The 26629-nt window shown below is 38.1% G+C and overlaps 1 protein-coding gene across 1 annotated transcript; it reads left to right on the top strand.

Moving 5' to 3' along the window:
* The first annotated feature begins 651 nt into the window (after positions 1-651).
* Positions 652-26391, top strand: gpd1l (glycerol-3-phosphate dehydrogenase 1 like). Its single transcript, XM_034058347.3, has 8 exons — positions 652-861; positions 2616-2793; positions 4507-4647; positions 9422-9560; positions 12770-12882; positions 21205-21441; positions 23081-23187; positions 23602-26391. The coding sequence occupies exons 1-8, from the start codon at positions 818-820 to the stop codon at positions 23696-23698; spliced, it is 1056 nt and encodes a 351-aa protein (XP_033914238.3). The 5' UTR covers positions 652-817; the 3' UTR covers positions 23699-26391.
* The last annotated feature ends 238 nt before the right edge of the window (positions 26392-26629 follow it).

Raw genomic sequence — 26629 nt, 5'->3', positions numbered from 1 at the left:
GAAAGTGCATTGATTTAGTAGTACTTATTTTTCTTTAACCGACCCCTTTTCCGCTTTATCGCTCTCTTTTTCTCTTGTCTCCCCACCCCCGTCTTTTGCATTACTGCAACCCAGTTCCCCTACACACACAACATGCAACCCCCTGCACGCACACACACTATCCTGATTCAAAATATACCGTAAACAGGTGTAAGAATTGTTCTGGAAAATGTTTAGGGTATTGGCAGCAGTGTTCGACTTGCCATGCCTGTGTGATTAACGTAGGGACTGTAGGTAAAACGGGAGTAAAGAAAATGGTGACTGTTCTTGTTGTTCAGTTATGTGTACAGATCTGATTTAAATAAACCAGCAAAGTGTTTCAAGGAACAAACAGCCTCGTCGGGTTTTCTATTAAACACCCACAACGCTACACTATAGTTTTGCATAACAAGTTTCTTATGACTGAATATCTATTGTCTTAATTTGAAAATTAACATTTATATTTACGAATGTATTTGCATACTTTACATATGTCATACGGACGGTGGACTTAAACCAGTTTCCTTTAAAATGTGGAATATGGTGCACATCTGCGTTTTGAATCGTTCAAGGTCACATTTTACCAAGCACAAGTGCGTCTCCTTATGTACGGTCACAAACTGCAACTTCCACAATGCACTAGTGCGACAACATGATGTATTTTGATGATGTATTTTACCATTGGCTCCTTTCTAAGTTTTGACATTGGAGTAACGTCTCGATATCTCTGCACCAGTAAAGTAAGGCAGTACATATCTGTCAATTGTTTATATTGCAATTCGTATTATTTGTATCTACGATGACTGCACCCTTGAAAGTGTGCATTGTTGGATCGGGAAATTGGTGAGTGGCTGATGCCTGTGTGAATAAATGCAAAAATGGTGGGTTTACCTGATGGAAAACATATTATTGTTCATGCAGTCTCAAAACTGCACCCCCACACTACTGCAGCGTTGGCAGCACATAAGACAGTCTTTCTACACAGTCGGCACATGGCGCGGATTCTTAATTTAAATATTGTGTTGTTGCGATTCTGCCGTCACTCAGTGCGGGATAAGATTCAAGATGATGAACTAAGCGTTTTAAAAAATCCCATTACAAGCAAATGCACCATGTGGCTTACGGGGTTTAAATGCTGTAATGGAAAAGATTAAGAAATGGTAGTGACTAGTTAGAATGTAAGGCCTGCATAAGACTAAGAGGACATGGAGTGTAAAGAAATGTAATTTCAGGGAGGCAGTGTTTAAACTGAGCAACTGATTTGACGCAGCAAATGTAGGCCTACAATATAGCCAAAGTTTAATTTTAACTGTAGCCATTGCATGGGATTTGGTACAGCTACTGTGTCAAACTGTATAAATATATGACAGCAGTATAACAGAATACACCCTACTGTGATACCATGATAGCTCTGACCTTGATAGGGTCAAAATCAACTTTATTGATTTTACTGTATTATACTGCACTTTTTATATATATATATATATATATATATATATATATATATATATATATATAATAAAATATGTTACAAAAAACAGTATAGCTAATCTTAATGTGAAGTCATTTGTATCAGATACAAACTGCCTGATAACCCATTTGACACAAATTTCAGATGACTGTATCACATAAATATCAGGGAGTTCATTATTACAGTAGAATGTAATAATATAGTGAGGCTTGGGAAGTTACTATAACTGTAAAATATTAATTAGGAGGAGGAGGTCATGCAAGCGTACAGCTAGGCTACAGTACACAGGAACACTTTTATAAAACTTAACATAAAAGGCCATTGTTGAAACCTAAGCAGTGTTAATCTGTTTTAAAGTGTTAATTTCAGTAATCCGTCACATATCTGACTGCGGTGGGACCACAGTAAGGGCGGATATGTAAAAAGTTGTGTGAATGAATCCTGTTTTAATTACCATTATACACAGCTGTAACAATTACTATATTACTATGTTTTGAAATTCAGCTTTTATTAGGGAGCTCCCCTAAACCCCTTGTTTAGAAAGATACAGGGTATTAATGCGTGTGACAGAGTAACAGTCTGCCGTGTATCTGCGTGCATTCACTGCTGAGTGACAGGCAGGAGATAGAGATGGTGGTTGAAGTTGATACGCCCCGCAGGCAAACAGGATTTATTTACATAACAACACTCACGTGACACTACCAGCAATGGTATCGCACAGAGTACTTACAACAGTGTACGAACACTTTGGTGGGATGTACAATCTCTGAACTAATCTTCTCTGTTCAATAATAATCTAACGTTGCTGAAGAGATTGATCATGGCGGATAAACAATTAGGGCAGATATGTGACAGGCGGATACACATATATGGAAATAACAGGTGTATCATCTCAGACGATTGGCCATGAAATGACAGATGCACATAGAGATGAAAATAGCTTATTTAGCAGCTGCTGACCTAAAGTGTATACTTGTGTAGGTGTTGTTGCAGTACCAGTATTTCACCAAGCAGCATCCATGCAAAACTTGGACTACCCTAATCAAGCAACATATTCTAAAAAAAGCATAACAGTGTTTGTTCTGATAGCTAATGATTTACACATCTTGCTGTTGGATTTTACCAGGGGTTCTGCAATTGCCAGGATTATAGGCAGCAATGTTCAGAGCATGCAGAAGTTTGCGTCCACCATAAAGATGTGGGTCTTTGAGGAGACTGTTAATGGGAGGAAGCTGACTGAAGTCATCAACACAGACCACGAGAATGTGAAGTACCTGCCAGGATACAAACTACCAGAAAATGTGGTGAGGGAAGCGAAACCCTGTAATGTTCCTCTGTTGCATTACCAGAAGTGGGGGTCTCGCTGAAAAATGCTGAGTAATGATTCAGCCCCCCAAATGAATGTCTCTCACCTGTGATTGTCTTCTCATCCTCAGACAGAATGTTTCAACTTGTACATTTACTGCAGGCAGCTCACCTTAAATCTGACTGGACTGATATAGACATATTCCTTTTTTTAATACTTGCTTATATTGCATATTTCAACAAATATAACAGTTGTAATACCAGTACAGTTATACAGTCTTACCTAATGCAGCAGTGTGGAGTAGTGGTTAGGGCTCTGGACTCTTGACCGGAGGGTTGTGGGTTCAATCCCAGGTGGGGGACACTGCTGCTGTACCCTTGAGCAAGGTACTTTACTTAGATTGCTCCAGTAAAAACCCAACTGCATAAATGGGTAACTGTATGTAAAAATAATGTGATATCTTGTAACAATTGTAAGTGGCCCTGGATAAGGGCATCTGCTAAGAAATAAATAATAATAAATAATTACTTCTCTTTAATGTACATCATTATTATGGCAAGACTTACAGCACAAACTCAGGATAGAAGGATTTTACACAAAGCACCCATCTTATCCACCTATTGTCAATTAACCATTTTTCCATCTAATGCATTTCATGTACTAGTTCTCTTCACATTTATGTGCTTAGTCTATCGTATTGTAACTAATTTCTTGCTATTTGTTTAAGGACTGCGATTCTTGGCATTATTCAAATTCTTCTTCACTAGTTATATGCTGTACAAACGATGTATAAATCTTGGTTGCAAATGTTTATGTTTGATGCAAAGATCTGTGACATCTCTTTTACTCTGCTGCAGGGAAAACAACTGGTGCATGTTTCAATGTTCTTGCAGTGACTCCAACCCATGACTGTTATTGATGTTTCAAGGATCATTAGCCTTGACTTTTTAGTATTGTTTTTTTTTTTTTAGTTCTTATCCTTGACTTTGTAGTTCTTTTCCATGACTTCTTAGTGGGACAGAATATATTGAGTTGAATATTAAAAGTTGAATTATTTACGTCAGTGTAGTGTTTGCCCCCATGTAAACAGGGGAAAAATGAATATTACCGCTGCTCGTAACTGCACTGCAGTGTTTTTTGGTCGTTATCTTTGCTGGCAAATATTCTTCAAAAGCAGCACTTCAGGACACCCTAAAACAATAGCACTGATTAGGCTTTATTATTATTATTATTATTATTATTATTATTATTATTATTATTATTATTATTTATTTCTTAGCAGACGCCCTTATCCAGGGCGACTTACAATTGTTACAACATATCACATTATTTCACATATCACATTATTTTTACATACAATTACCCATTTATACAGTTGGGTTATTACTGGAGCAATCTAGGTCAAGTACCTTGCTCAAGGGTACAACAGCAGTGTCCCCCACTGGGGATTGAACCCACAACTCTCCGGTCAAGAGTCCAGAGCCCTAACCACTACACACTGCTGCCTTTGGGGCCTAAGCTCAATTTTCTTAAAAAAATTCTACTCAATGCTTATAAATTAATCTTTGTGCCTGTTATTGTCTTTATTAACATGCTCAAAGCCAGGTAAAGGAAGATTTAGAGACAAAAAAAATAATAATAATGGTGGAGCAACAGAACCCAGAACCACTCAGAATGGTTGCAACTACTTCCTTGTCTGTTGTATTGGCAGGTGGCTGTCCCCGAGCTGCAGGAGGCTGCGAAGGACGCTGACCTGCTGGTGTTCGTGGTCCCGCACCAGTTCATCGGAAGGCTCTGTGACCAGATGGTGGGCTGTGTGTCTCAGAGAGCAGTCGGCATCTCTCTGATTAAGGTAATACTGCATATCCAGGGTGCCTTCATTTGAGGAGGACCGTGTTTAAAAGGGGCAATAGCATAATATTTGAGGAAATACATTGTTTTCCAGTACTTGAAAATCAGACAGGCTCCATTCACACTGGGTCAGTTTCAAACGGACTCGGTCTGGTTTGTTTAGTTTGAAACAATGTATCAATGTGCTTGCTGTTCACACTTACCTGTTGCGCGCAAAGAGACTAAGTTTGTTTGGATGTGAGCTGAAGTTAGTTTTTTTGATCCTTTTCCATTTTTTTCAGGACCGAGTTTGCTTGTGTTCACAATGCAGTTTGCACGTGCACTCGACTCATTTATAAGGTGTGTGAACCGGATGTTTACAATATCCTGCAGGCATATTGAAAGACAGCAGCTTTGATGTATTGCTCCGGTTTTTAATAGCATGTTTTAGATTCTTATATATTGCAGTGGAAGAAAGCATCGGGGCAGCACTTCGCTAATTAAATTAATACATTTCTTGAATTCCTACAGTAGGAGAATAGTGCAGTATGTAGTTACACAATTCTGCACTGTTCTCCTACTGTCTGCATAAAAAACTGAATCTATTTTGTCCAATTCGGCTTGGATTTTGGTGTCTGACCAAATTTCTATCGGAGTTTCAGTTTCTCGCACTGTCCATGTAGTTAGGATTTCCAGAGTGAAAAACTAGGACTTTTTTTTTTCTTTTCTTCACTTCACTGACGCCATAGCAACTCTGAAGCCATTAAAATAACAGTATATAATAACACAGTAATAGTTTAAAAATTAAACATCGGCTGTATTTATTGCAGATAGCAACTCATTATTTTCTTTACATTGTCATCTAGTCAAAACATGTTAAATGTACACAAAGCCAGATTTTAAAAAAATAGACCAGTTATTACCATTTAAACATGTGATATACCTAAACATAATCAGACTGATTAAACAAACAAAGTGATACAATAGCAAAACCAGGACAAAAAAACTGGGACTACTCCAGTTTTCCCAGGTAACCTTAATGTAGTTCCCTGAGACATTTTGTTTTTTGCTCTGCTTGTTTCCTCAGAATATAAATGAAACTGTGTGCAAAATGTTAACTTCCGAGTCAGGTTGTATAGTGTGTGTTTGCCAAACGGACCGAGACCACTCACACCAAACGTACCGAACTGTACCAAGTGCGGACCAAACCCTCTAAACGGACCCAGTGTGAACACAGCCTTAAAAAAATAGATACATTGGAAAGGTGGTTAAGTCCATTCTTGCAGAGATCACCAGTTTTCATCTACAAGTAAGTGGTACACTAAATCCTATACAATCTGGCATTGTTTGGGACAGGAAAATTGTGCTGGCTTAGACAGTGTGCTAGATTACAGAGGTACTATAAGACATATAATACTGTACATTAAAATGACTGTTTTAAAAAGAGCTTTAAAACAGACTTTAAAGTTATAAGTGTAAAAACGTGTCAATGTTAACAATGAAAAGAACTATTACAGGTACATAATTTAAACATCCTCCTGCTCACTGGTAAATCCATCTCAGAAATGTAGAAATGATGATGAATTTAGTCATCGCCAATTATTTTACCCCGGTTTTCACCCTAATTTAGCATGCCCAATTATTATCTGTATCCTCGGCTCACCGCTTGCAACCCCCATTAGTCACATTACGTTTGGATATAGTGTTATGTATTTCGTGGGAGACAGTCATGGCACTTTGTATCCACCAGGTGTCGCCCTTCTTAACCCTTTGCATTAAGAAAGTTGTTTTTTCTGTTTTTCAGACAGGCTTTCTTAATTAAAATATAAAATGTGTTTAATCCCACAAGACTAACAGACAGTCTAAAACATTCCCCAATTTAAATCTTTACGACCCTGTTACCAGTATCTTCTCCTTTGAAGTAGATCAATCAAGAATGTTTTGGGGGAAGGAAGGTTGTTAAGTTGAGGGAAACTTAATTAACATCACATAATCTGAGTTCTCATAGATTTAAGAACGGAAATGTCATTTTACCAAGTACATTCAATTTTAACTATGAGTGAAATGAATAGAATAAGTAAGAGAAAAATAGGCAAGTGTATGTTGATAAACTATAATAATAAAGTAACAGACAAACTAACTGTTGAACTAAATTAACACAGCACCCCTACACACATTAAAAGAATGCAGCAGCAGCTCTAGATTCATTATGAATACCTATACAGGAGCAATATTCAAGACATGCACAACATTATTTAACAGAATAGTGAAGCAGCTCACCATAACAGAAAATACCATATTGCTCAGTGACTTCTGTCTGATTCAGGTTTTTTCAAGAGCTCGAACAATTTCCAATTTTTTTGTAGCAAGACAAACAGCGGCACGTTTCGCTGTTTGTTTACATGCCATTTTGTAGCGATGAGGTTCACTCGTGGAAATCAGAATACAAAACGAGGCAATGATATGCATAAGACATTTTGTGCATGTCTTTATATAGTTTCTGAATTTAAATATTTAGGTGTCATAATAGACTCACAACTTTCCTTTAAGAGAAAAGGTTGTTAAAACTGACATTCAGTTTGGCTAACTTTAGGTTTATTAGACAAAATGTATCTGTTACTGCTGCTAAGTTGTATTTACATTCTGTGATTTTATCTCATTTGTCCTGTTGTGTAACTATCTGGTCACAAGCTGGGACGACTGCAATTAAGCCTCTGAATTCTTTGTATAAACAAAGTCTCAAAATTCTAGATAAAAAGCCGACAAGATATCATCACTGTTATATACTCAAGAAATATAACATGTTAAGGTTTGATAATTACATAAATTACTCATATGTATGTTTGTTTTTTAAGTCTTTGAAGCATTTAGCTCCTCCACCATTAAAGGAGTGTATGAAACTCTGCTTAGATAATAATGCTAGAATTACCAGAGCAACTATAAGAGGTGATTGCATAGTTCCAAGATGACGTACTCAGTTTGCACAGACAGTTTTCTCAATTAAGGGTACCATGTTTTGTAACAGTTTTACAACTAAATTAAACATTTGGTTATAACAAAGACAAGTCTGCAATCATGAACTGTAGTTATGTCTTTTTTTTTGTTTTTTTTTAATACAATGGTAATGTTTATAGCTTTGTAATACATTATGTATTGGAATGAAAATGATTCATTTTAATGTCCGTAAGATAACGATTTTAATATAAGGGGTGGATGGGTACTTTTTTGTTCTATTTATTATGTTAACAATAGTATTGGTATTTGGTATCTGCTATATTTATAATTATAACACAGTAAAAAAAAAAAAAAAAAAAAGTCTGGGATTTTGTTTATATTAACTAATTTATTAATTTTATTCTATTTATTGTAATGGGCTGTTTGTATGTGTTGGTTGTACACTATATCTTTTTTGGTTTCTCACGAGCCCAGGGACTTCCGATGTAAATTAACTTATCAGGTTACAAAACAGTACTGTACCAGTTGTGAACGAATCGCTATCGTTGCCAAAAAGGTGTTCTTTTAAGAGAAGTTCCAGTTCCTTTAGCCGGAGCATTTACAATGGGGAAAAATCTGTTTCACCACAAGGGTGTTCCCTTAGGCGAAGTGTTCTTTTAGGAGGTGTTCCTGTACACAGAGACTACAGTGCTGGCACCAGTATGTGCTAGCAAATTGGATAATAATAATGTTTCTTTGTGCTAAGTAACTCATTGCAAACTGATACAAGGTTATTCTCTAGGTAGGATGCACGTTGCCCGTCTTGATCTATGTTCACAGAGTTTTGATGGATATAAATTAAGTTTGATACTCATAAAACTCTAGACTGTTCGTTTATTTTGTTGCAAACAACTAGAACGTTTCATACATACAAAACATTATTTACCAAGCTCTGTAGTGGTCTTCTGGGATGTTCTCAATCCTTAAAGAGCTACTTAATATGGGTATAAAATATCCCAACTATCTTTAATGTATTCTTCCTTTTGTTGTTGAGAAGCACGTTGCCTTTCTTGTTCTGTTTCAGTCATCACGTGACCTTTTTAAAATCAGATGTTTTGTTTATTCCCGGAGTACATCTGGTACTGGAAGAATAGGCAAAACCATGAAAAACTCACCAGGATGGGGCTCCCGAGTGGCGCATCCAGTAAAGGTGGTGTGGAGTGCAGGATGCGCCCTATAGCTTGGAGGTCGCCGGTTCGAGTCCAGGCTATTCCACTGCCGACCCTGGGAACGTCCACGGGGCAGCACACAATTGGCCGAGCGCCACCCGGGGGGGGGGGAGCCTCAGTGCGGGGGTGGAAGACGTTAAGCCGGGTTGAAATAAAAAAAATAATTGGACATTTCAAATTGGGGAGATAATAAGAAACATAACTGGCAATTCCAAATTAAAAAAAAAAAAGTCACCAGGATGTGATGACTGAAGTAGAAAATCCCACAGAAAGTAATTCTAAACAAAAATAAGAATGCATTAGTTAGGATAGCTGAGATCATTCGTACTCGTATCAAGTTCTTTTTACTTTTTTTATAGCATCGTCTTGGCTATTGTTGCTCCGCTTGTATTCTTCATTCATATAAAGTTTGAGAAAAATCAAACACGCTTTTTTTATTATGCTATGCTGAAATATTTCTCTGGGAGTGAAAGTATTTTACAGCAGTCAGCTTGTGATTGATAAAACAATTGTATTTTGCATGATTGGAGAGGTGAAACAGTGATTGTTTTTCTGCATCATGTTTTGACTGATTTGCCTGTTTGTGTTGGGGGAAGAAATTTAACAAAACGATCCATTTTCTTTTCACACCAGGGAATAGATGAAGGACCAAATGGACTCAAATTGATTTCTGACATAATCCGAGAGAAAATGGGAATTGATGTAAGCGTGTTAATGGGAGCCAATATCGCCAATGAAGTGGCAGCAGAGAAGTTTTGTGAAACTACCATAGGTAAACTTCATCCAAGGACATTTTTGTGTCCTTTTGTGTGCATTTTTTTTTCTAAACAATTAACTAATTTAAACTTTCAAGTTGTGACATGTTGTCAAATGTAAATGTTCTGCAGCCAAACTGAAAACTGTAAATCAAACTAATACTATTTGGTTATGGGTAAGAGGCATAGCACAGCAACCTACATCAAAAAACATAATTTAGGGGCTCCGAGTGGCGCATCCAATAAAGGTGCTCCACGTGGAGTGCAGGATGCTCCCTATAACCTGGAGATCGCAGGTTCAAATCCAGGCTATGTCATTGTCGACCGTGACCGGGGGTTCCCAAGGGGCGGCGCACAATTGGCTGAGCGCCGCTCGGGTAGAGAGGGCTTAGGTCAGCAGGGGAATCCATGGTTCACTGCCCACCAGCGAACCCTGTGGCCGATCTGTGTTGTCCTCCGACACTATGGATCTGCAGTGCGAAAAATGACGGATTGGCAGGAGCACGTTTTGGAGGACGCGTGTTCCAGCCTCCGTTTCCCGAGTCGCCAGGGGGTTGCAACGGTGAACTGGGATAAAAATAATGATTGGGCATTCCAAATTGGGGAGAAAACCTGGGTAAAAAACATTGGTGACAACTAATAAAAAAAACAAAAAAACAATTTAACTATTGTATGTACTGAATATCCTAACAAAGTATAAAGTACTGCTGCAGTATCTTCAACAACAATGAACCCTGTTTTTTTACATTCAAACTAGGTAATTGTATATTTAATCATAGCGTTAAAACGTTATTCTCTTAATAATCTTCAGATTCTCGGCTGTTTAGAAAGGTATAATACGGTATACTTTCAGTGGCTATTTGTCCTGATACACAAGACGAAAGTCACGTTATGTTAGTCAGACCTCAAACAGGTAGAATGTTCACCGGAGCAGAATGGAAAGGATTGGGGTTTCTAAACTACATTACCCAGAAGAGGTAGAGGTAGAGGTAGAGCGATGACGCGTTGTTTAATACGTTTTGGTTTCCTATATGGCCATTGAATAAAGAGAAATAATTTTGTTTTGTGAGCGTTGCGCTGTCGGTCTCAGTGATCCATCACTATCACCCCCCTCCCGCAAAACGAAATCCTGCAGATCATTGGAAAACCATTCACTGCCAAATTGTCACACTTCAGTTCAGTCTTTAATTTATGGATTTGGCACTTGGTCCAGTTGCTTTCCTCTTAGTGGTGTTATTCCTACAGTCTTAAGGCTGCTACGCACCAGACACAATGCGATTTTAATCAGGCAACAAGATACTTTCGCTGCACCATGACCATACTCACCTGAAGTGACACAGACACGATGCGACAGATTTGAAATTGCCAGATCTATAAAACTATTGAAAACTGCTATCGACAAAACTGTTATCAAAACTGGTACATATTCGTCAACATGATGTGGAAATTATGGCAGTATTTCAACATATAGGGCAATAAATCATACATACCAGGCTTATCCAGTTCTTTTGAAATGGACTCCCATATATTATCTTTCAAATCTGTATCTATACAATTGCGATGATCTTTGTCATAAAGGTTTGGGTATTTTTCCACGGCCAGTATTATTTTTTCCTCTGTCATTTTGGATACTGCTTCACCCTGCTGGATCACGTGCATTGAAACTGTTCTCTGATTACTCAATTCGCTCGTTGTTGCATGAAGAAATTGCACCGCTCAGTGACGATCAGACGGTAATTGACCAGTGGCCAGATTCTGCGCTGGACACTAGACCCGCCTGTGCACATATACACAGGAAAAAACTATAAATATAACACCGATGGTGATCAAATTCCTACTGTCTTAGTTGTTAGTAATGGTTAGAGTCATCACATCACCTCGTTGGTTTTAGTGTTATTAATTTTGTTATTAACTCAGAACTATGTACATACTCAAACGTAAATCAAAAGCCAGCTCTATAGAGTGAATATAAACAAACACAAAACTAACCTGGGATCAAAGCAACACAAACTTAAACAACAGATGTATCTGATATTGTGTCTGTAGTCCTTCAGTGCCTTTTCCTTCTTTGCAAGTTTGTTTGTAACTCCAGGCAGTTAAGTAAGTTTGGAATTATTTTCGTCTTTAAATTCAGCGCATCCCCACTTAACGGTAGTACCGTCTGACCGTCGTCATGTCGCCTGTCATGTCGCCTCTGGTGTGAAAGATACTTACCAAAGTATAGGTTCTGTTCATTTTGTCACATTGCTGTGAATTTTCGCTTGTCGCATCGTGTTTATTGTGTAGGGGCCTTTACTCATCGATGGGGTTCCACCTGCCTGGTTATGTGGTGAAAGTGACTTGATATCCTCTCAGCCCTCCCAGAGGTGTGGTTGTTAAAACAGCAAGGTGTTTAATTTGTTCTGGAGGGATAGATGACTGTTCCATCAGGGAAGTTCAGGAAAGCTAAAGCACTTCTCCAGAATGGTCCACAGTGTTCTTAGCCTGGATCAGAGCTCCCTTGTGCTGAAAGAGATAGCCGCACCACTGTATTTACTGAAGTCGTGAATATGCAAGAACTTGCCAACTGAGGTCCACCATTGTGACTGCAACAGGAAAATGTTATTATATAATACTGAATACGTATCTGGGAAGCCATCTGAAAAAAGTCTTATTAAAAGTAAATGCTAATTCCTAACTACTGTAAGGATCGATTGTTTCCTAACTACAGCAAGGATTTTTTAATTTTTTTAAGTTTGCATTTCACTCAAATTAGTTCTTGTATCTGCGGAGCAGTGGGGGCTTTCCTGCCTGTGAAACAAAGATTGCCTGGAACAAGAAAGCAAATTACCCAACCCTTTAATTTGTGAGCAGTCTAAGTTTTTTACTTTTCATGAAAGGGGTTGTCTGGTGCTCTCAAGTTAAAGGCGTGAAACACTTTTTTTTTTTTTGCATCCGGCATGTTGTTGATATGCAAGCCAAAACTTTTAGTTTCTAATGGCTTTTGACAAAAAGCCATGTTTCATATTCACCAGTAGCTGCTTGAAAAGTGTGGCTAGACCTGTTTATTTTCTATGTGTGGAACAAAGCCATTACTCATTGCAGAATGCCAACAGTTTAGGGTTCATATAGAATGTCTGCACCGTCCTGTACAATATTAAAGCTACCCCAGCATTAATTGCAGTTTGTCAAATTAAATCTAAATAAAAAATAAACATGTTAATGATTAATAGCTTCTTCTTCACAGGCAGCAAAAACATGGCGCATGGCCTTCTGTTCAAAGAACTCCTGCAGACCCCAAACTTCCGCATCACCGTGGTGGATGATGCAGACACTGTGGAACTGTGCGGGGCGCTAAAGGTAAGTAGTTTTTACAGAGCCTGCTCAAAGTTTAAAGTAGAGATGCAATGGTTATGATTTTCACATTCCAAAACCGACATTTTCATAATTCCAAACCAAACGATACAAAGAAAAGATAAAACCGAACCAAATTTGTGGTACAATGAAAAACCGTTGGCAGTCGCAGCACTAAGCCTGAGGGTTTTTTTGGAGCTCATCATGCACTTTTCTGCATGTAGATGGTTTATGATGACATCCCTTAATAGTGTTAATATAGTAACATAAATCAAAAGCTATGTCAATACTTGCCTGATTGATTCTGACTTAGCCTGGGTGTTCAGATGTCTAGGGCTGTTTTCTTTTTAGCTTTCTAAAATGGTTTATTAACGAATTTATTAACAGGTTCAGGTACAAACAGACATATGCAAACACCCAGCCTGCGCACCCAAACTTAAACCTTGGTTAAAAAAAAAAAAAAAGTGTAACATCAAAGTATGTTTCTGTTAAATCACTCTGTAAAACCTAATTTAGACCTAATATAAAATGAAATAATTATGCTAAACTGATTTAAAACAACCAAATGCAAAAATCTTGAAAGACAATAAAATGTAAGTCCCGAACCACAGTGAAAATGGAGTAAACTGTGCAAAGCTGCAAAACCACTGAAAGGGATGCTGTAGACACGGACCTACTTGACAGTAATTTGAGGAAGACGGTGCTTACTACCCAGTTCCATCATTATAACAATAAGCACCTCTATTCAAAAGAGGTGGTAGCCTGCAGCCTGGAGTTTTAGTGCAAATATCTGGTAGCTGTGTTTAATTAGAAGCTCCTGTGAGTGGGTCAGTTCTTTTACTGTGCATGCATTTAAATTAGTGTTGTTTGTCTAAATTGTTGCATTCTATCGGTGTATTGATTGAATTCAGTGTAAGGGCCTTATCCTTACAGAGTCAAATATATTGTAGTTATGGGCTATAATAAACTAGCATACTAAACGATAACTTTCTGTATGTTTTTTGGGGGGCCCAGAATTTTTTGCGGACATAAATCTAGGTCACCTTTCAAATTTGATGTGTTTCTTCATCAGAAACTATTTAAAAAAGTTGACAAACATTTCAGTTACCTTTAAGCCACCATCACGCCAACAATGGGGCAACAGGTCAATAATAAGTAAAACAAGTTTAATGTCTGTTAATACATTATTGTGTCTAATTGTATAATCCATTGGTATGAGGGATGCAAAAAACACTGTATTGAGCTTATCTGTGACAGTTTATAAAAATGACATGTATGTAATAATGGTATGTCCTATGTCCTTGGCTGAACAAATTCAGTTTTACCAAAAACTCATTGGACATCAAAAAACAGCTGACATAATAAAAAACCAAACCGATCATAACCGACTTGCATCCCTAGTTTAAAGCTACACCACCTCACGCATCTGGCCACAAACGCAGCCTATGATGTTGTGAAAACTTGTCTCTTGTTCCATGTTATGAATGAGCTAAACTAACCGATTTAGCCACAAGTATAAACAATGACAATAAAAATAACAGGTACATTCTCCACAATTTCAATTTTAAATTTTAAGATTGTTGAATGTGAATGTGACTGTTGAATGTGAATGTAATTGTTGAACCAGGTGTTTCTTACCCAAAAATGTGTAACATTGTCATGGTGTAAGTGCTGCAATGCAAGAGGGGCAGCAAAAAAGTGTGCTGGACAAATGTTGTGAAGTTTTTTGCCTGACTCGTGTAATTGTCACTGACCACCACACACAATCCCACCAGACCATTGAATACAATCCCACCTGACCACCACACACAATCGCACCAGACCATTGAATACAATCCCACCTGACCACCACACACAATCCCACCAGACCATTGAATACAATCCCACCTGACCACCACACACAATCCCACCAGACCATTGAATACAATCCCACCTGACCAGCACACACAATCACACCAGACCATTGAATACAACCCCACCTGACCAGCACACACAATCACATTTGACTTTGAGAATTTTTAGCCTGTTTTTTTTTTGTTTGTTTGTTTTTCATGTAATTGGGAATTGTCAGGGATCTCCTGTGTGATTTGTCAGATGGAAATGAGGCATCACCCTTCATCTGCCCTTCAACTCTCCAGCTGTCTTGAAGCAGCTCTTTTATGTCTCCTGAAAGCGGCTTATTTTAAAGCAACACCAGTGTGAATGATGATAGAGTAAAATATATATAGTTTTTTATATGCAAAAGTGCCTTTTTTTGCCATTCCCCCCCTAAAATTTTGGACCCCCCCCCCCCCCCCGCAGCATAGGGGGGAAATCCCCCCAGCACACACGAATGAAATTCAAGCCCTGTATTAAGTCAGAGGAAATTAGAATACATCTTATCATTTAATTGTGCTGCTATACTGGGATTTCAGAGATAATTGGTTTGAAACATTTTTGTATATTTTTTGCTCAATACCCTGCGTGCCTGCTTTGCTTCATTTAAGTGCTAGTACTTCATAGATTAAGTTTCATAACCCTTGAATTCCTATAAGGGAATACTTCAAAGATTTTATTCAAATTAACCCCTGTTTTATGAAAGGAGAAACCCCATATTTTACAAACCTGGAACTAATCAACACCATAATATAACTGAAGGTATCAACAAGTTGTTTGTTTCTCATGGAACTTTTAAAGTCAAATTGTCTCCTTTCAAAAAATCTAGGGGCCCGATTTTTGAGAACAGGAAAACGCAAATGTAGGGGCAGAAGTGCTTTACGTTTACACTTGATTTCGCCATCCCCTTCATGCTGAGATTTTGAAGGTAGCTTGAGCTGGGCACTGGCGTAATTCTGTTAGCGCTGACCAATGAAGAAAAAGTGGTGCCACGTCCTTTACTGTTTGCATTAGTGCATTGATCAGCATAACTTTCAGGGTATGGCCTCATTTGCTTGTTATCTTTGAGTGATTTCGATGGCGGTGTAGACGGGGACCAGTGTGTTTCAAGCCAAACAGATAAGGGGAGGCTTATTTAAAACGCATGGTCTGTTGATCCCATTACAAAAAGGGAACAGCAAGTGTTATTTTTTCCACAACTCGCCCGTGAAATGTACTAAAAATCACCGTGCCAAAATCGTATCCTTAACAATAAATAATATAGCCATGCTAACAGCCATGCCTTCGTTAACTTTAGGACTGCTCTGAAAAATATAGATTTATATAGAAAAAAAAAATATGAATACAAATATATATGATACTTCATAATGACCGGAAGTAATTTCTTCCAAAGTATTTTTACATTTGAATATGCATGTAGTCATTAGCTGTGTGGCTGTGGCGGTTATTTATAACTTAATATTGATGATTGATTAAACATTTCAATCACAAACTTTAAAGGTGCATTGGCAGTCAAAGACTAATTTAGTAATCTACACATTTTCAACTTCAAGAAAGCAAAAAACATTAAAATGCAAAACCACAATATATCCTACTTTCACACTGTGATGGGTGCGCCTGCTTTTCAGACAAGGCTCTTGTTTTGGAAAAGTGAGCTTCAGGGTATTATTGCATGATAAATCCACAAGCTTATCCTGTACTAAAGCTTCACAATGTATTGAACAATGAGTCCAAATAGCAATGTGTGGAACATGCTGAATTCGAGTCACCAGACCGCTGTTCACCAGACTTTCCCGTGGTTTGGTGTTGACAGTGACTGCATCTGAAACTAACTCTTACATGGTTGGTTTGAGATGAGGTCCTCCCAGTCTGCGCCATCATTAAAATCATTCAAAGCTAACATGCAAATGAGGCCACACCCTCAACTACTGGCACTCACGTAAACTAATGCAAACGGAAAAGGATGGGGCAAAGTGTGTCACCGAAATAGCTTTGCAGGTCAAAGGCAGATGGCTCCCATGTGTCCTGTTTTTTCATCAAAATGGGGGGGCTAATGCATTTGCACCCTGCTTTACAGGTTTGCACCATCAAAATAGGGCCCTAGAAGTTAAATACTGGAGTAAACTTTTCATAAACAATCTACTGAGCTTTTTTGATATGCTTAAGGTTAATCCTACTCTACATAAAGGGCATAGGATTTTGTACTGTAGATTAACTAATTTAATATGGCCATCATTTGTAGAGATTAAAATTGTGTAAGTGGTCCTCAGAAGTAATTACAATATTGGACCACTCAATCTTTATTAATAAATGTATTATTCATCAGGAGTCTTTTAAAATGCAATAATATAGTTTATATGATATACAGATTTATTTATTTATTTTTTAATTTTAATTTAAAAAAGAGAAACGAAATCTAGCATCTACCCACTGGTTCTGTGTTCTCTGAAGGTCATTTGCGTGATTGACATTTCCATTTGCAGCCACCTTGTAAGTATTTCATAGCTCCTACCATATGACAGCATGTTTATTGACGATAGAAATGCAGTCCTATTAAACACACACCAGTCACTGGTCCTGGCATGCATGGGTCTGCTGCATGTTATCAAAAACCTTAATTGAGGCAGTCTTCAGTCCAGCCACCATCAATAGATAAATGTATTCTAATTTGATAAAAATTAGAACAACATAAGAACGAAGCACTCGCAAGAAAGTTCTTATACTAACAAGTGGAAATGTATTGCTGTGGTTGTTTTAAGTATTAATTTCCAACTGAGGGCGTCATTTGAGCATAGAAACTTAAGAACATTTACAAACGAGAGGAGGCTGTTTAGCCCTTGTATTATTATTCGGTTCCTATTCTCTGATTGATCCCAAAACTTTAAAGGATGCAAGTGTTTGTGCCTCAATAACATGACTAGATAATTGAGTGTGGTGTCAGTTAGGTGTCCCGAGCCCAAGGCGGTGCCACTTAATCAAAGGTCAATTATGTACAGGTAATGACTGCTTGTGACAGCAGTATGGTGAATAAATGAACAGTCCAAACGATAATTTCCCAATAAACGTCCGTATTTATTAAAATATAATCAAAAGGAACTACCCCTCTACCAGCAATGGTGTCGGGGGGGGGGGGGGGGGGGGATGGAGGGGGGAGCAACATGGCTGGCTTGCAGACCAAAAACAAAAGAAACAAACAATATTCAGTAATCCCCAATCCACAGTCCTGTGCACGAACGTGTGCTCTTCAATCCGCGGGGGGGTGCTCCGGTTAGTTGGACTGGCTCCGTGGCTGCAGCCCCTGGCTCCTTACTCCTTACAAAACAGCACGTAACAAAAAAGAAAAAAAACGGCTCCGGCTGGTCGTTATGTTCTCAGCGCAAGGGGCCGTACTGACGTAGCTGCTTCCCCTTTGTACCCACAAAACTCCTCCCTGAAATCAACCCGTCACCATGGTTTCTCCAATAGAGGGCTGTCTCTCGCTGTTTGCAATGGAGTCATTCCGAGTACTTGCAACTACGTGCTCCCCCTAATATGGTCACCTTCCGGTTTCCACCTACCGTCAAGATGGCCCATCTAGGAGGCAGCATACCACCATCCTTACACAGCGCCCTTTCTGGTTGGGAGGGAGAATTACAACATTGATCCTTTCTCTTTTTATCACACTGCTACAGAGGATATTAATACTATTAAAAACTGAAGTTTGTTTATAAGAAAACATGTTTCAGTGTTTTTAATTTTTGATTTCGATCTGGGTCGTTAGTCTGCTTGAAATTGCTGTCTCTGTTTAAAGCGAGATTCATGATTCTAAAGCCCCATGTCCTGAGCTATTGAATAATATAAAAGACAAATTAGTAAGATTTGCGTGTTGAAGTGAGAATGGTTGAGGGGCAAGGCAGCTTTTAAAGACTCTTTAATGGTTTTGTAGCCGTGACATTGTACATATTAACAAGAACTTCGAGAAGTCATTTTAATGTTCGAAAGGATAGGGCATTTACTAGATATAAATAAGGCATGTTTTCCCCAAATACAGTGAAAAGCACTTAATGGACTTACTGGTTCATTGAATCGGACGCATATTTTAATCAGAAATTACATTTGCTATTGAACCAATATAAAACTTCTTTATCAAAATGAATGTTTCCGAATATTATTACTTTAAAAGGTTTTCATTGTAATACCTCTCTGTATTAAATATGATATTCTAAATAATGTTTTGGAGTTGCCTTAAGAATCAGTTTTGCTGAATTGTGATCCCACGATGATGGGAGCCTCTGTTATTCACATGCACAGCTCTCTCTGAAATAACAAGTAAATGGAACGGATAGGAAATTTGCAAGGCAGGAGATGAATACGAATTACTTTCACCTCGTAACTGTGAATGTTTATTCATGAGAACACAGCAGGAATGAAGAAGATGGATGTTTTTTTAAATAGCTGTAAACACAGGGACAGTTTATTAATGCTCATTGCATTCCCTGCTAATTATCTCGATGTGTCTGTACATTTTTCTTTTCAAGGTTGGGTCTCGTTATGAACTGTGAATAATTCTTCTTTTTGGTAAACTAAAGGGTTTATGTAGAGCAAGTTGGACAAATTAGTTGAGACACCTTTTGAATTCTGGGGATTATTTCAGAACTATGTAGCTTTAGCGAAAGATAAACTTTTGGTAAGTAACTTCAAAGTTTAAGGGTTTTGGATATAGATGAGATTAGTTTAAGAACATAAGAAAGTTTACAAACAAGAGGAGGCCATTCGGCCCATCTTGGTCGTTTGGTTGTTAGTAGCTTATTGATCCCAGATTCTCATCAAACAGCTTCTTGAAGGATCCCAGGGTGTCAGCTTCAACAACATTACTGGGGAGTTGGTTCCAGACCCTCACAATTCTCTGTGTCAAAAAAGTGCCTCTTATTTTCTGTTCTGAATGGCCCTTTATCTAATCTGCATTTGTGACCCCTGGTCCTTCTTTCTTTTTTCAGGTTGAAAAAGTCCCCTGGGTCGACATTGTCAATACCTTTTAGAATTTTGAATGCTTGAATAAGATCACCACGTAGTCGTCTTTGTTCAAGACTGAACAGATTCAATTCTTTTAGCCTGTCTGCATCCGACATGCCTTTTAAACCCGGGATAATTCTGGTCGCTCTTCTTTGCACTCTTTCTAGAGCAGCAATATCCTTTTTGTAACGAGGTGACTAGAACTGAACACAGTATTCTAGATTAGGTCTTACTAATGCATTGTAAAGTTTTAACATTACTTCCCTTGATTTAAATTCAACACTTGATTGTGATTGTGAATGAAATGTAGCTTTACATACAGTGTATTGCCCTCTTTGAGCATGCTACAATAACAGATTTTACACACAGTTGGTACAAAATAAGTAGTATTCTGCTATGATGACAGCATTCAGCATGGTCATTCTCAATCTAGACCCTTAAACTTTGTACCTGAAAGCACAGCAGTAGATGATACAATGACCACTTGACGAGTTACATCAGAAGACTGACTATTTAGTTGTGACTCTCGTCTTCTCAGAACTCAGACTCATTCTCTTTCATGGTTTGCAATGATTAATTTGTCTGATTGACACCTAGTGAACAGCAAATGACTGCACAGGCTAGTTAGTAAGACTTCCATAATGAAGATAACTTTAAAAAGTGGAAGAACAGCATTTATCACACGCATCACTTTTGTACAAAGAGATAAGACTTCCCAGTGGTACAATTCTGTGGCACACAGGACTATCATCCCCAACAAAACTAGATGTCCTGTAGTTATATCCATTATATGACAAGTGGTTTGATCGGTTCTTGTTTTAAAGTCCTGCTTTTTTTAATAAAATAAAACCTGTTAAGTGCCTCTTTTGCTCTAAGTCTGACTTCAACCAAATCTGTCATTAGGCTCAGCGGCAGACTGCTGACTCTATGTTCCGATGTGCAGTTTTAAAAGAAACACAGAAGTATTTTAATTTTAAAACATGATACCCAGTACTGCTTTAAGTGTACAGCAGTGTCTTCTGGGTCAAAGCATGTTATTGGCTGAAAGCATGTCAGTTAATGGGAGAAGCACCTGATTGGGAATTTCACTCTCCAAGTCAAATGACCCAGGAAGTACAAGACAGTCAAAAAGCATGACTTCCAAAAAAAGTTTTCTTTAACCTGGTATACTACCAGAAATCACGTTTTGAAATGAAAATGCAGGTTTGCCGTACCATGTGTATCTTTCAAAACTTCACATTTGAGACCTATATAATGCATGGAGGAGAAATGTTAATTACTTTAAGCTGTGTACTATAAGCAGCTGGGAACTGAAGACAAAGTGATTAACATGTGCCAACAACAGATGAACTTGAAAAAGATAACACTGTTTCTGCTACCCATTGTGCTGCAATACAAGTGATTAAATGTGAAATGCAGTGCACTTGAATGACTGTTTCTCCCCTCTACATTTTTACATAGAACATAGTAGCTGTCGGAGCTGGGTTTTGCGACGGGCTCCGCTGTGGAGATAACACAAAGGCAGCCGTCATTCGCCTGGGCCTGATGGAGATGATTGCGTTTGCGAAGATCTTCAGTAAAGAGGGGTCCGTGTCTTCAGCCACCTTTCTGGAGAGCTGTGGCGTAGCTGATCTCATCACCACCTGCTACGGAGGACGGAACCGCAGGGTGGCTGAGGCCTTTGCAAAGACAGGGAAGGTAAACAGTGCCTTGGCTTTCTCCACATTTTGCAGAGACTAAAAAAAATGTCCTACTCTTTTTAGCTCTTTTAAACTTCCACCCAACTGAAATGGGACACACGTTTATTGAACTATTTACTGGCTGCCCTATTGGCATATTAAAACCTAGGACAGGTTAACAAACAGAATTGACTGCAGAATTGTATAGCACAGTCTCAGATATCCATCACTCACTGCTCCTTGCTATTATGAGTGTGGCCTCCGCGACCTGTTCTCTACTTCACTGTCCAGGTCGCTATCCAAACTACGCCATCTATAGTTTAACAAGGAATAGAACCTCACATAACCTTATCTATCTAGCAGCAATATTTGGGTACCCCACATACAGCCCCTCTCAAATAAATGAAAAGACAAAAGAATGGAAATTGGTTGTGCTCTTTTCAACACAATCTTTATTATAGACAACAAAACTAAAATCAACAATTGCTGCAGTGCAATAAAACAAACACAATCCTAAGAATAATTGTTTATTTATTGTCCCTAGCGACACCTAGAGGAGAGATAGAGAAGCATCCATCCAATTAATAAATATTTGGCTGCTCCACCCACCAAAGCCCAAAAGGGCAGTCATACACCACCTGTGATAAAATAAAGAAACCACAGGTGAATAATTAAGTAAATATATTAAAAGTGTACCTACAAACAAAAATCACCACACCAAACATAATAGTGCACAATTCAAAAAGAAAACACAACTCAGCACCCAACTTGACTGAACGTTCAATGCTCTGTAGAGCAGAGCAGCCACAATAGCAACGCTATCCCTAGCACCTCCTATAGACACACACACTAAAAGCTAGCTAAACGCTGCACGGTACTATTAAAAATATAAAGACAAATAAAACCGTGCGTATACACAAACTAAAACAAAGGGGACAATAATGACAAAAGCAATGTGCAAGATATAAACAGAAGGAAAGAAAACTACCAGAAACAGTGGCTGGAGGCGTTCCACTTCCTACAATAAACAAAAGAAACCTGGTTACGCCGCACCACCACAACAAATCTAACACAGCAATTACATTTAAAACAGTTTACATTACCTCGGGAGAGTCCGGAATACCGACGTCCAAAAGTATATCTGCCGACTCGCCCTACAATATACCAATAAACAATACCATAAAACCAGAACACCAAAAGAATACTGCACTTAAAGATTAAGAGGGAGCAAAACAATAGTGCAACCAGCTTACCTCATCACAGGGGGAACCACAGGAACACAGGAACACAGGAACACCAAAACACAGCTACACATCGACTACCTGGCTGTCTTGCACCCTTACAGTGCCAGTATTTATAATGCCAGCAATTCACACTTCCTGGTTCCCACGGTCCCACCTGCTACATTCGGTATCTGTGTGGAATGGGTAATTTAAGGTAATATAATATATGTTATTGTAGACTATAAAGGCACTAGAACAACAGAAAACATTGTGTATTTTTTATAATAGTATTTACAGCACATAATTGTGCTTCCTTGTGTTGCACTTGTTTGTTTTATCCATTTTTTTTAAATAAAACGGCTTTTGAATTTTCTAAGGCTATCTTTGAGTAGGCCGTGGCTGTTTATAATACGTGTCATTTTGATCACCTTGCAGAGTATTGAGGATCTCGAGCAGGAGATTCTGAATGGCCAGAAGCTCCAGGGACCGCAGACCTCTGCAGAGGTGTATAACATTCTGAAACAAAAGGGCCTTGTTGAGAAGTGAGTGTTTGTCTTCATGTGTTCTTCATTGCTTTGAAAAGTGTTTCAGCTGGTCAGTTTGTGCTCATGGGCTGAGCACTGGCTATTTGTGTTAATAGACTGGCCACCAAGATTGATGCATTGGTTATTTAAATTACATTTATTTTATATATTATTTTATGCCAATCAGTTTTAGTCACAATGAACAAGACTGCATCTCTAGCAGAGTTGATATGTCTGAGAAGAGGCTTTCAGGTTACCAGGTGTATCCATATCCAAACTGAACAAATTTACCAAACCATTTTAACTCTTTAAACCCTGGCCTGCACCCTACTGACAGTGCTGTGGCAGGCGTTTCCATTTTTTGTCCAACCCTGTAGGTGCTTTAAAAACAAGAAAAGGAATAACGCTGCTTCCATCTCTCTGTGTTTCTAGGTTTCCTCTGTTTACATCTGTGTACCAGATCTGCTATGAGGGAAAGCCAGTGCAAGAAATGATTTCCTGTCTGCAGAGTCACCCTGAACACATGTGACCTGCCATCTTGAATAACTGCTACAATTCTAGTGCTGCTTGTGCAGTGAAGAATGTTCAGTAGAATCAGATATGTCATAGCAGTGTTGTGTTTGTGTGTTTCTTTTGGCAGTGATAGCTGAGCATAACATATGTAGATCACAGTATCCCAGCATTTTCTAACATCATTTTTTATCAGTATCATAAAATATTTATACCCTAATTTGACTTTTTATTTTAAATAATGTGACCAGATTCTGTTAAATACCGTATTATTTTTAATATGTTTTTTTAAAACTGTCCTTTTTCACTATATTGAATATGAGATTACTACGATGTTGAAATATTATTTAACAACAAAAACGCAGCAAGACGCGCAATAGGAGCAGTCATAATACTGCTTTGCAAGTAATAGGGTGCTTCCACAACCCACCTCAACTTTCTTAGAGCTGTGTATTGGACTTGTTATCTAGAGTTCAGAGGTTACCATAGACCCCTTTTGAGTCTTTTACAGGGTAGAAATACCCTAGTTACTGCTGTCATAGATCGATGGTCATATAAGTGGTTCTTTAAAAAGGAGCATCAGTGTCATGAATGGAGGTGCTCAATAGAGAACGACCATTAACCACTGGTTGCACCCTCTCAGTTCCACTCCATATACACCCAATAAAGCATACAAGAAATATCGCAATGTTTTACCTATTATGGAATCATGACAAAAGCATGGGCTAGCTGCCTCTCTTCTCAGAGTAGAGAAGAGTAAACGCTAACCTTCAAAATCATGTGCTTATTTCCTGAATTAATCAAAGTTACAGACGCACTGCTCTGTATTTTATGTGCTTGTTTTTGAATGTTCTCATCACTGGTTTCCAGGTTTTTAAAATGCTTTCGTCAGACACTCTGGTTTCTTCTATCATTAGAGATACCCATTTGCAACAAGCTTTTTACAGCATACACAATACCGGTGTCATTTTGAACAGCTGTGAATTTAGAAGTGGCTGATTAAAAGGAAGAATCGGGGAAGGAGAAACGTGTTTTTCCTTTGTGCTAGACTGGACAAAGAAAAATCAGGTTGCTGAAGGAAGTGGTCATACTATAGTAGCTTATTATGGGGTGCTCTTCTTAAATCGCTGCTCAATCAATGCCTCAGTGTGGTGGTAGGGCTCTCTGTGTTATAGGAGCTGTTATCCTTCAGATGAGGTGTTTAACTAAGGTGAAGTCTATGTCAAGGAAATTACAGATATTAACCGTTGCTAATTCAGGTCAATAAACTCTTGGTTGGCTAATTTTCCACTATATACAATTATTCTCATATACAAGTCTCATGTTCCTCAATCCACAACTGTTAGTGAATTTTATTACGTCCTGTCCAGACTGGTGATAAGGCATAATCAACACATGTTGAAACCATGTGATTGTCATTTTTTCCATTCACAATCACGTTACATAATGATTCTGGATTATATAGGTTGTGTGAATATTAGTTCAGGGCCACAATGTCATTATTAAAATTTAAAATGTCACACTTTTGGCCTTCTGGGATTTTTTTTAAAATCGGCAGCCGAAGCAACAGGATTTGTAGTTTTCTAATTTCATCCTCTGTGGGCTTTAGCACAGAAATTGCACCCTCCCTTGCTTGTTCTCCTATAAAGTAGTCTACGGAGGTCACCCAGGTTTCTAAAAATCCAAACAACCTAATCAGGTTCTCAGGTAAAGAGGTTTCACAGAACACATCGGACTCTGAATGGGCAGTTTAACTTCCTCAGGCTGATGAAATTCACTATGCTGAAATTAAAGGTACCGTATGTAACAAATACAAAAAATGCATTGGCTGTACATACTTAAAGCTAATGTCTTTTTGTTATACATGGGAACAGTGGTAGTATTAGGTGTGGTTTTCTTTTTTGTTGTTTTTAATAAGGTTTGTAAAACAACAGAAAGAACTGTAGGTTACTCATTCTAGCTAAGGACTCACCATATCACCATATGCTTTGGGTTTATCTTTAGTCATACCCAGTTTTTAGCAAGATTTACAAATGATTATGCCTATCCTATAACATCATCTAGCATCAAGTTATGTCCTGTTTTTATCCTTGGTATATCATATATATATATATATATATATATATATATATATATATATATATAAAAGGATATCTTAAGTACTGTAAGAACCATACTTCTCGATGTGAATGTATTTTACCTAGAAAGTTTATTATTGTGATAATGTTCAAACAGCACAGACCAGTTTCCGATGCAAATCAAGTATCTGTTTTCAATTTATGTAATCATTTGTGCTTTTCTAGCTTGCTTTAAGTTGCCTTTCTAAAAATACACTGATGAATGTAGTGCTGGGAACTAATGTCACTTTAATGTTTACTGTATCATGGCATCAGATTTGATACTGTGAATATAATCTACTCTAGTGGAAGGCAACTGAGGTCACGGAGGGTCATTTCTTTACAGTTTTAGTAAATATCATTAAATGATTTGTCGGTTCTTTAGACTTGGTCATAGGTTTTAATCGAGTCAATATAATAATTAACGACATGGCTGTAATAGAAATCTGGGCTGGAAAGGTCGACGTTGCCTCCCCTTATAGTATTGAGAGATACTCTACATTTTTCAATGCATAATAAATGTTTTTAACTGTTTTATTAAACTAATACTTCCTGTTAAACACTTAATGTGTGTTGTAATAAAAGCTCACTGTTACTCCATTGCCTGTGTATTTTGTGTATGCGTGTGTGATCGAGTGTTAGCAAGGATTGAGTTTGGTAGTTTCAAGGGTACAATGCTCATTATGAGGTCTCCAAATACAGTTTATCTGTCCATACACAAATATCAATGTGTACTTATATTTATGTACACTTTAATAATGAGAAATGGGCAACGATGGTCCTGGAGGTTTAGCAGGCCGAATGACCAGAGCTGCCTATGTCTGATGTACAGT

Source organism: Acipenser ruthenus, chromosome 3, assembly GCF_902713425.1.
Source record: "Acipenser ruthenus chromosome 3, fAciRut3.2 maternal haplotype, whole genome shotgun sequence".
Taxonomy (NCBI): domain Eukaryota; kingdom Metazoa; phylum Chordata; class Actinopteri; order Acipenseriformes; family Acipenseridae; genus Acipenser; species Acipenser ruthenus.
The sequence above is the reverse complement of the archived record's forward strand: the minus strand, read 5'-3'. Positions and strand labels throughout refer to the sequence as shown.

Coding starts and splice junctions, on each gene's coding strand:
- gpd1l (XM_034058347.3), top strand. CDS start 818: ATGACTGCACCCTTGAAAGTGTGCATTGTTGGATCGGGAAATTG. Junction 862..2,615: donor ATTGTTGGATCGGGAAATTG/GTGAGTGGCTGA, acceptor GGATTTTACCAG/GGGTTCTGCAATTGCCAGGA. Junction 12,883..21,204: donor AACTGTGCGGGGCGCTAAAG/GTAAGTAGTTTT, acceptor ATTTTTACATAG/AACATAGTAGCTGTCGGAGC.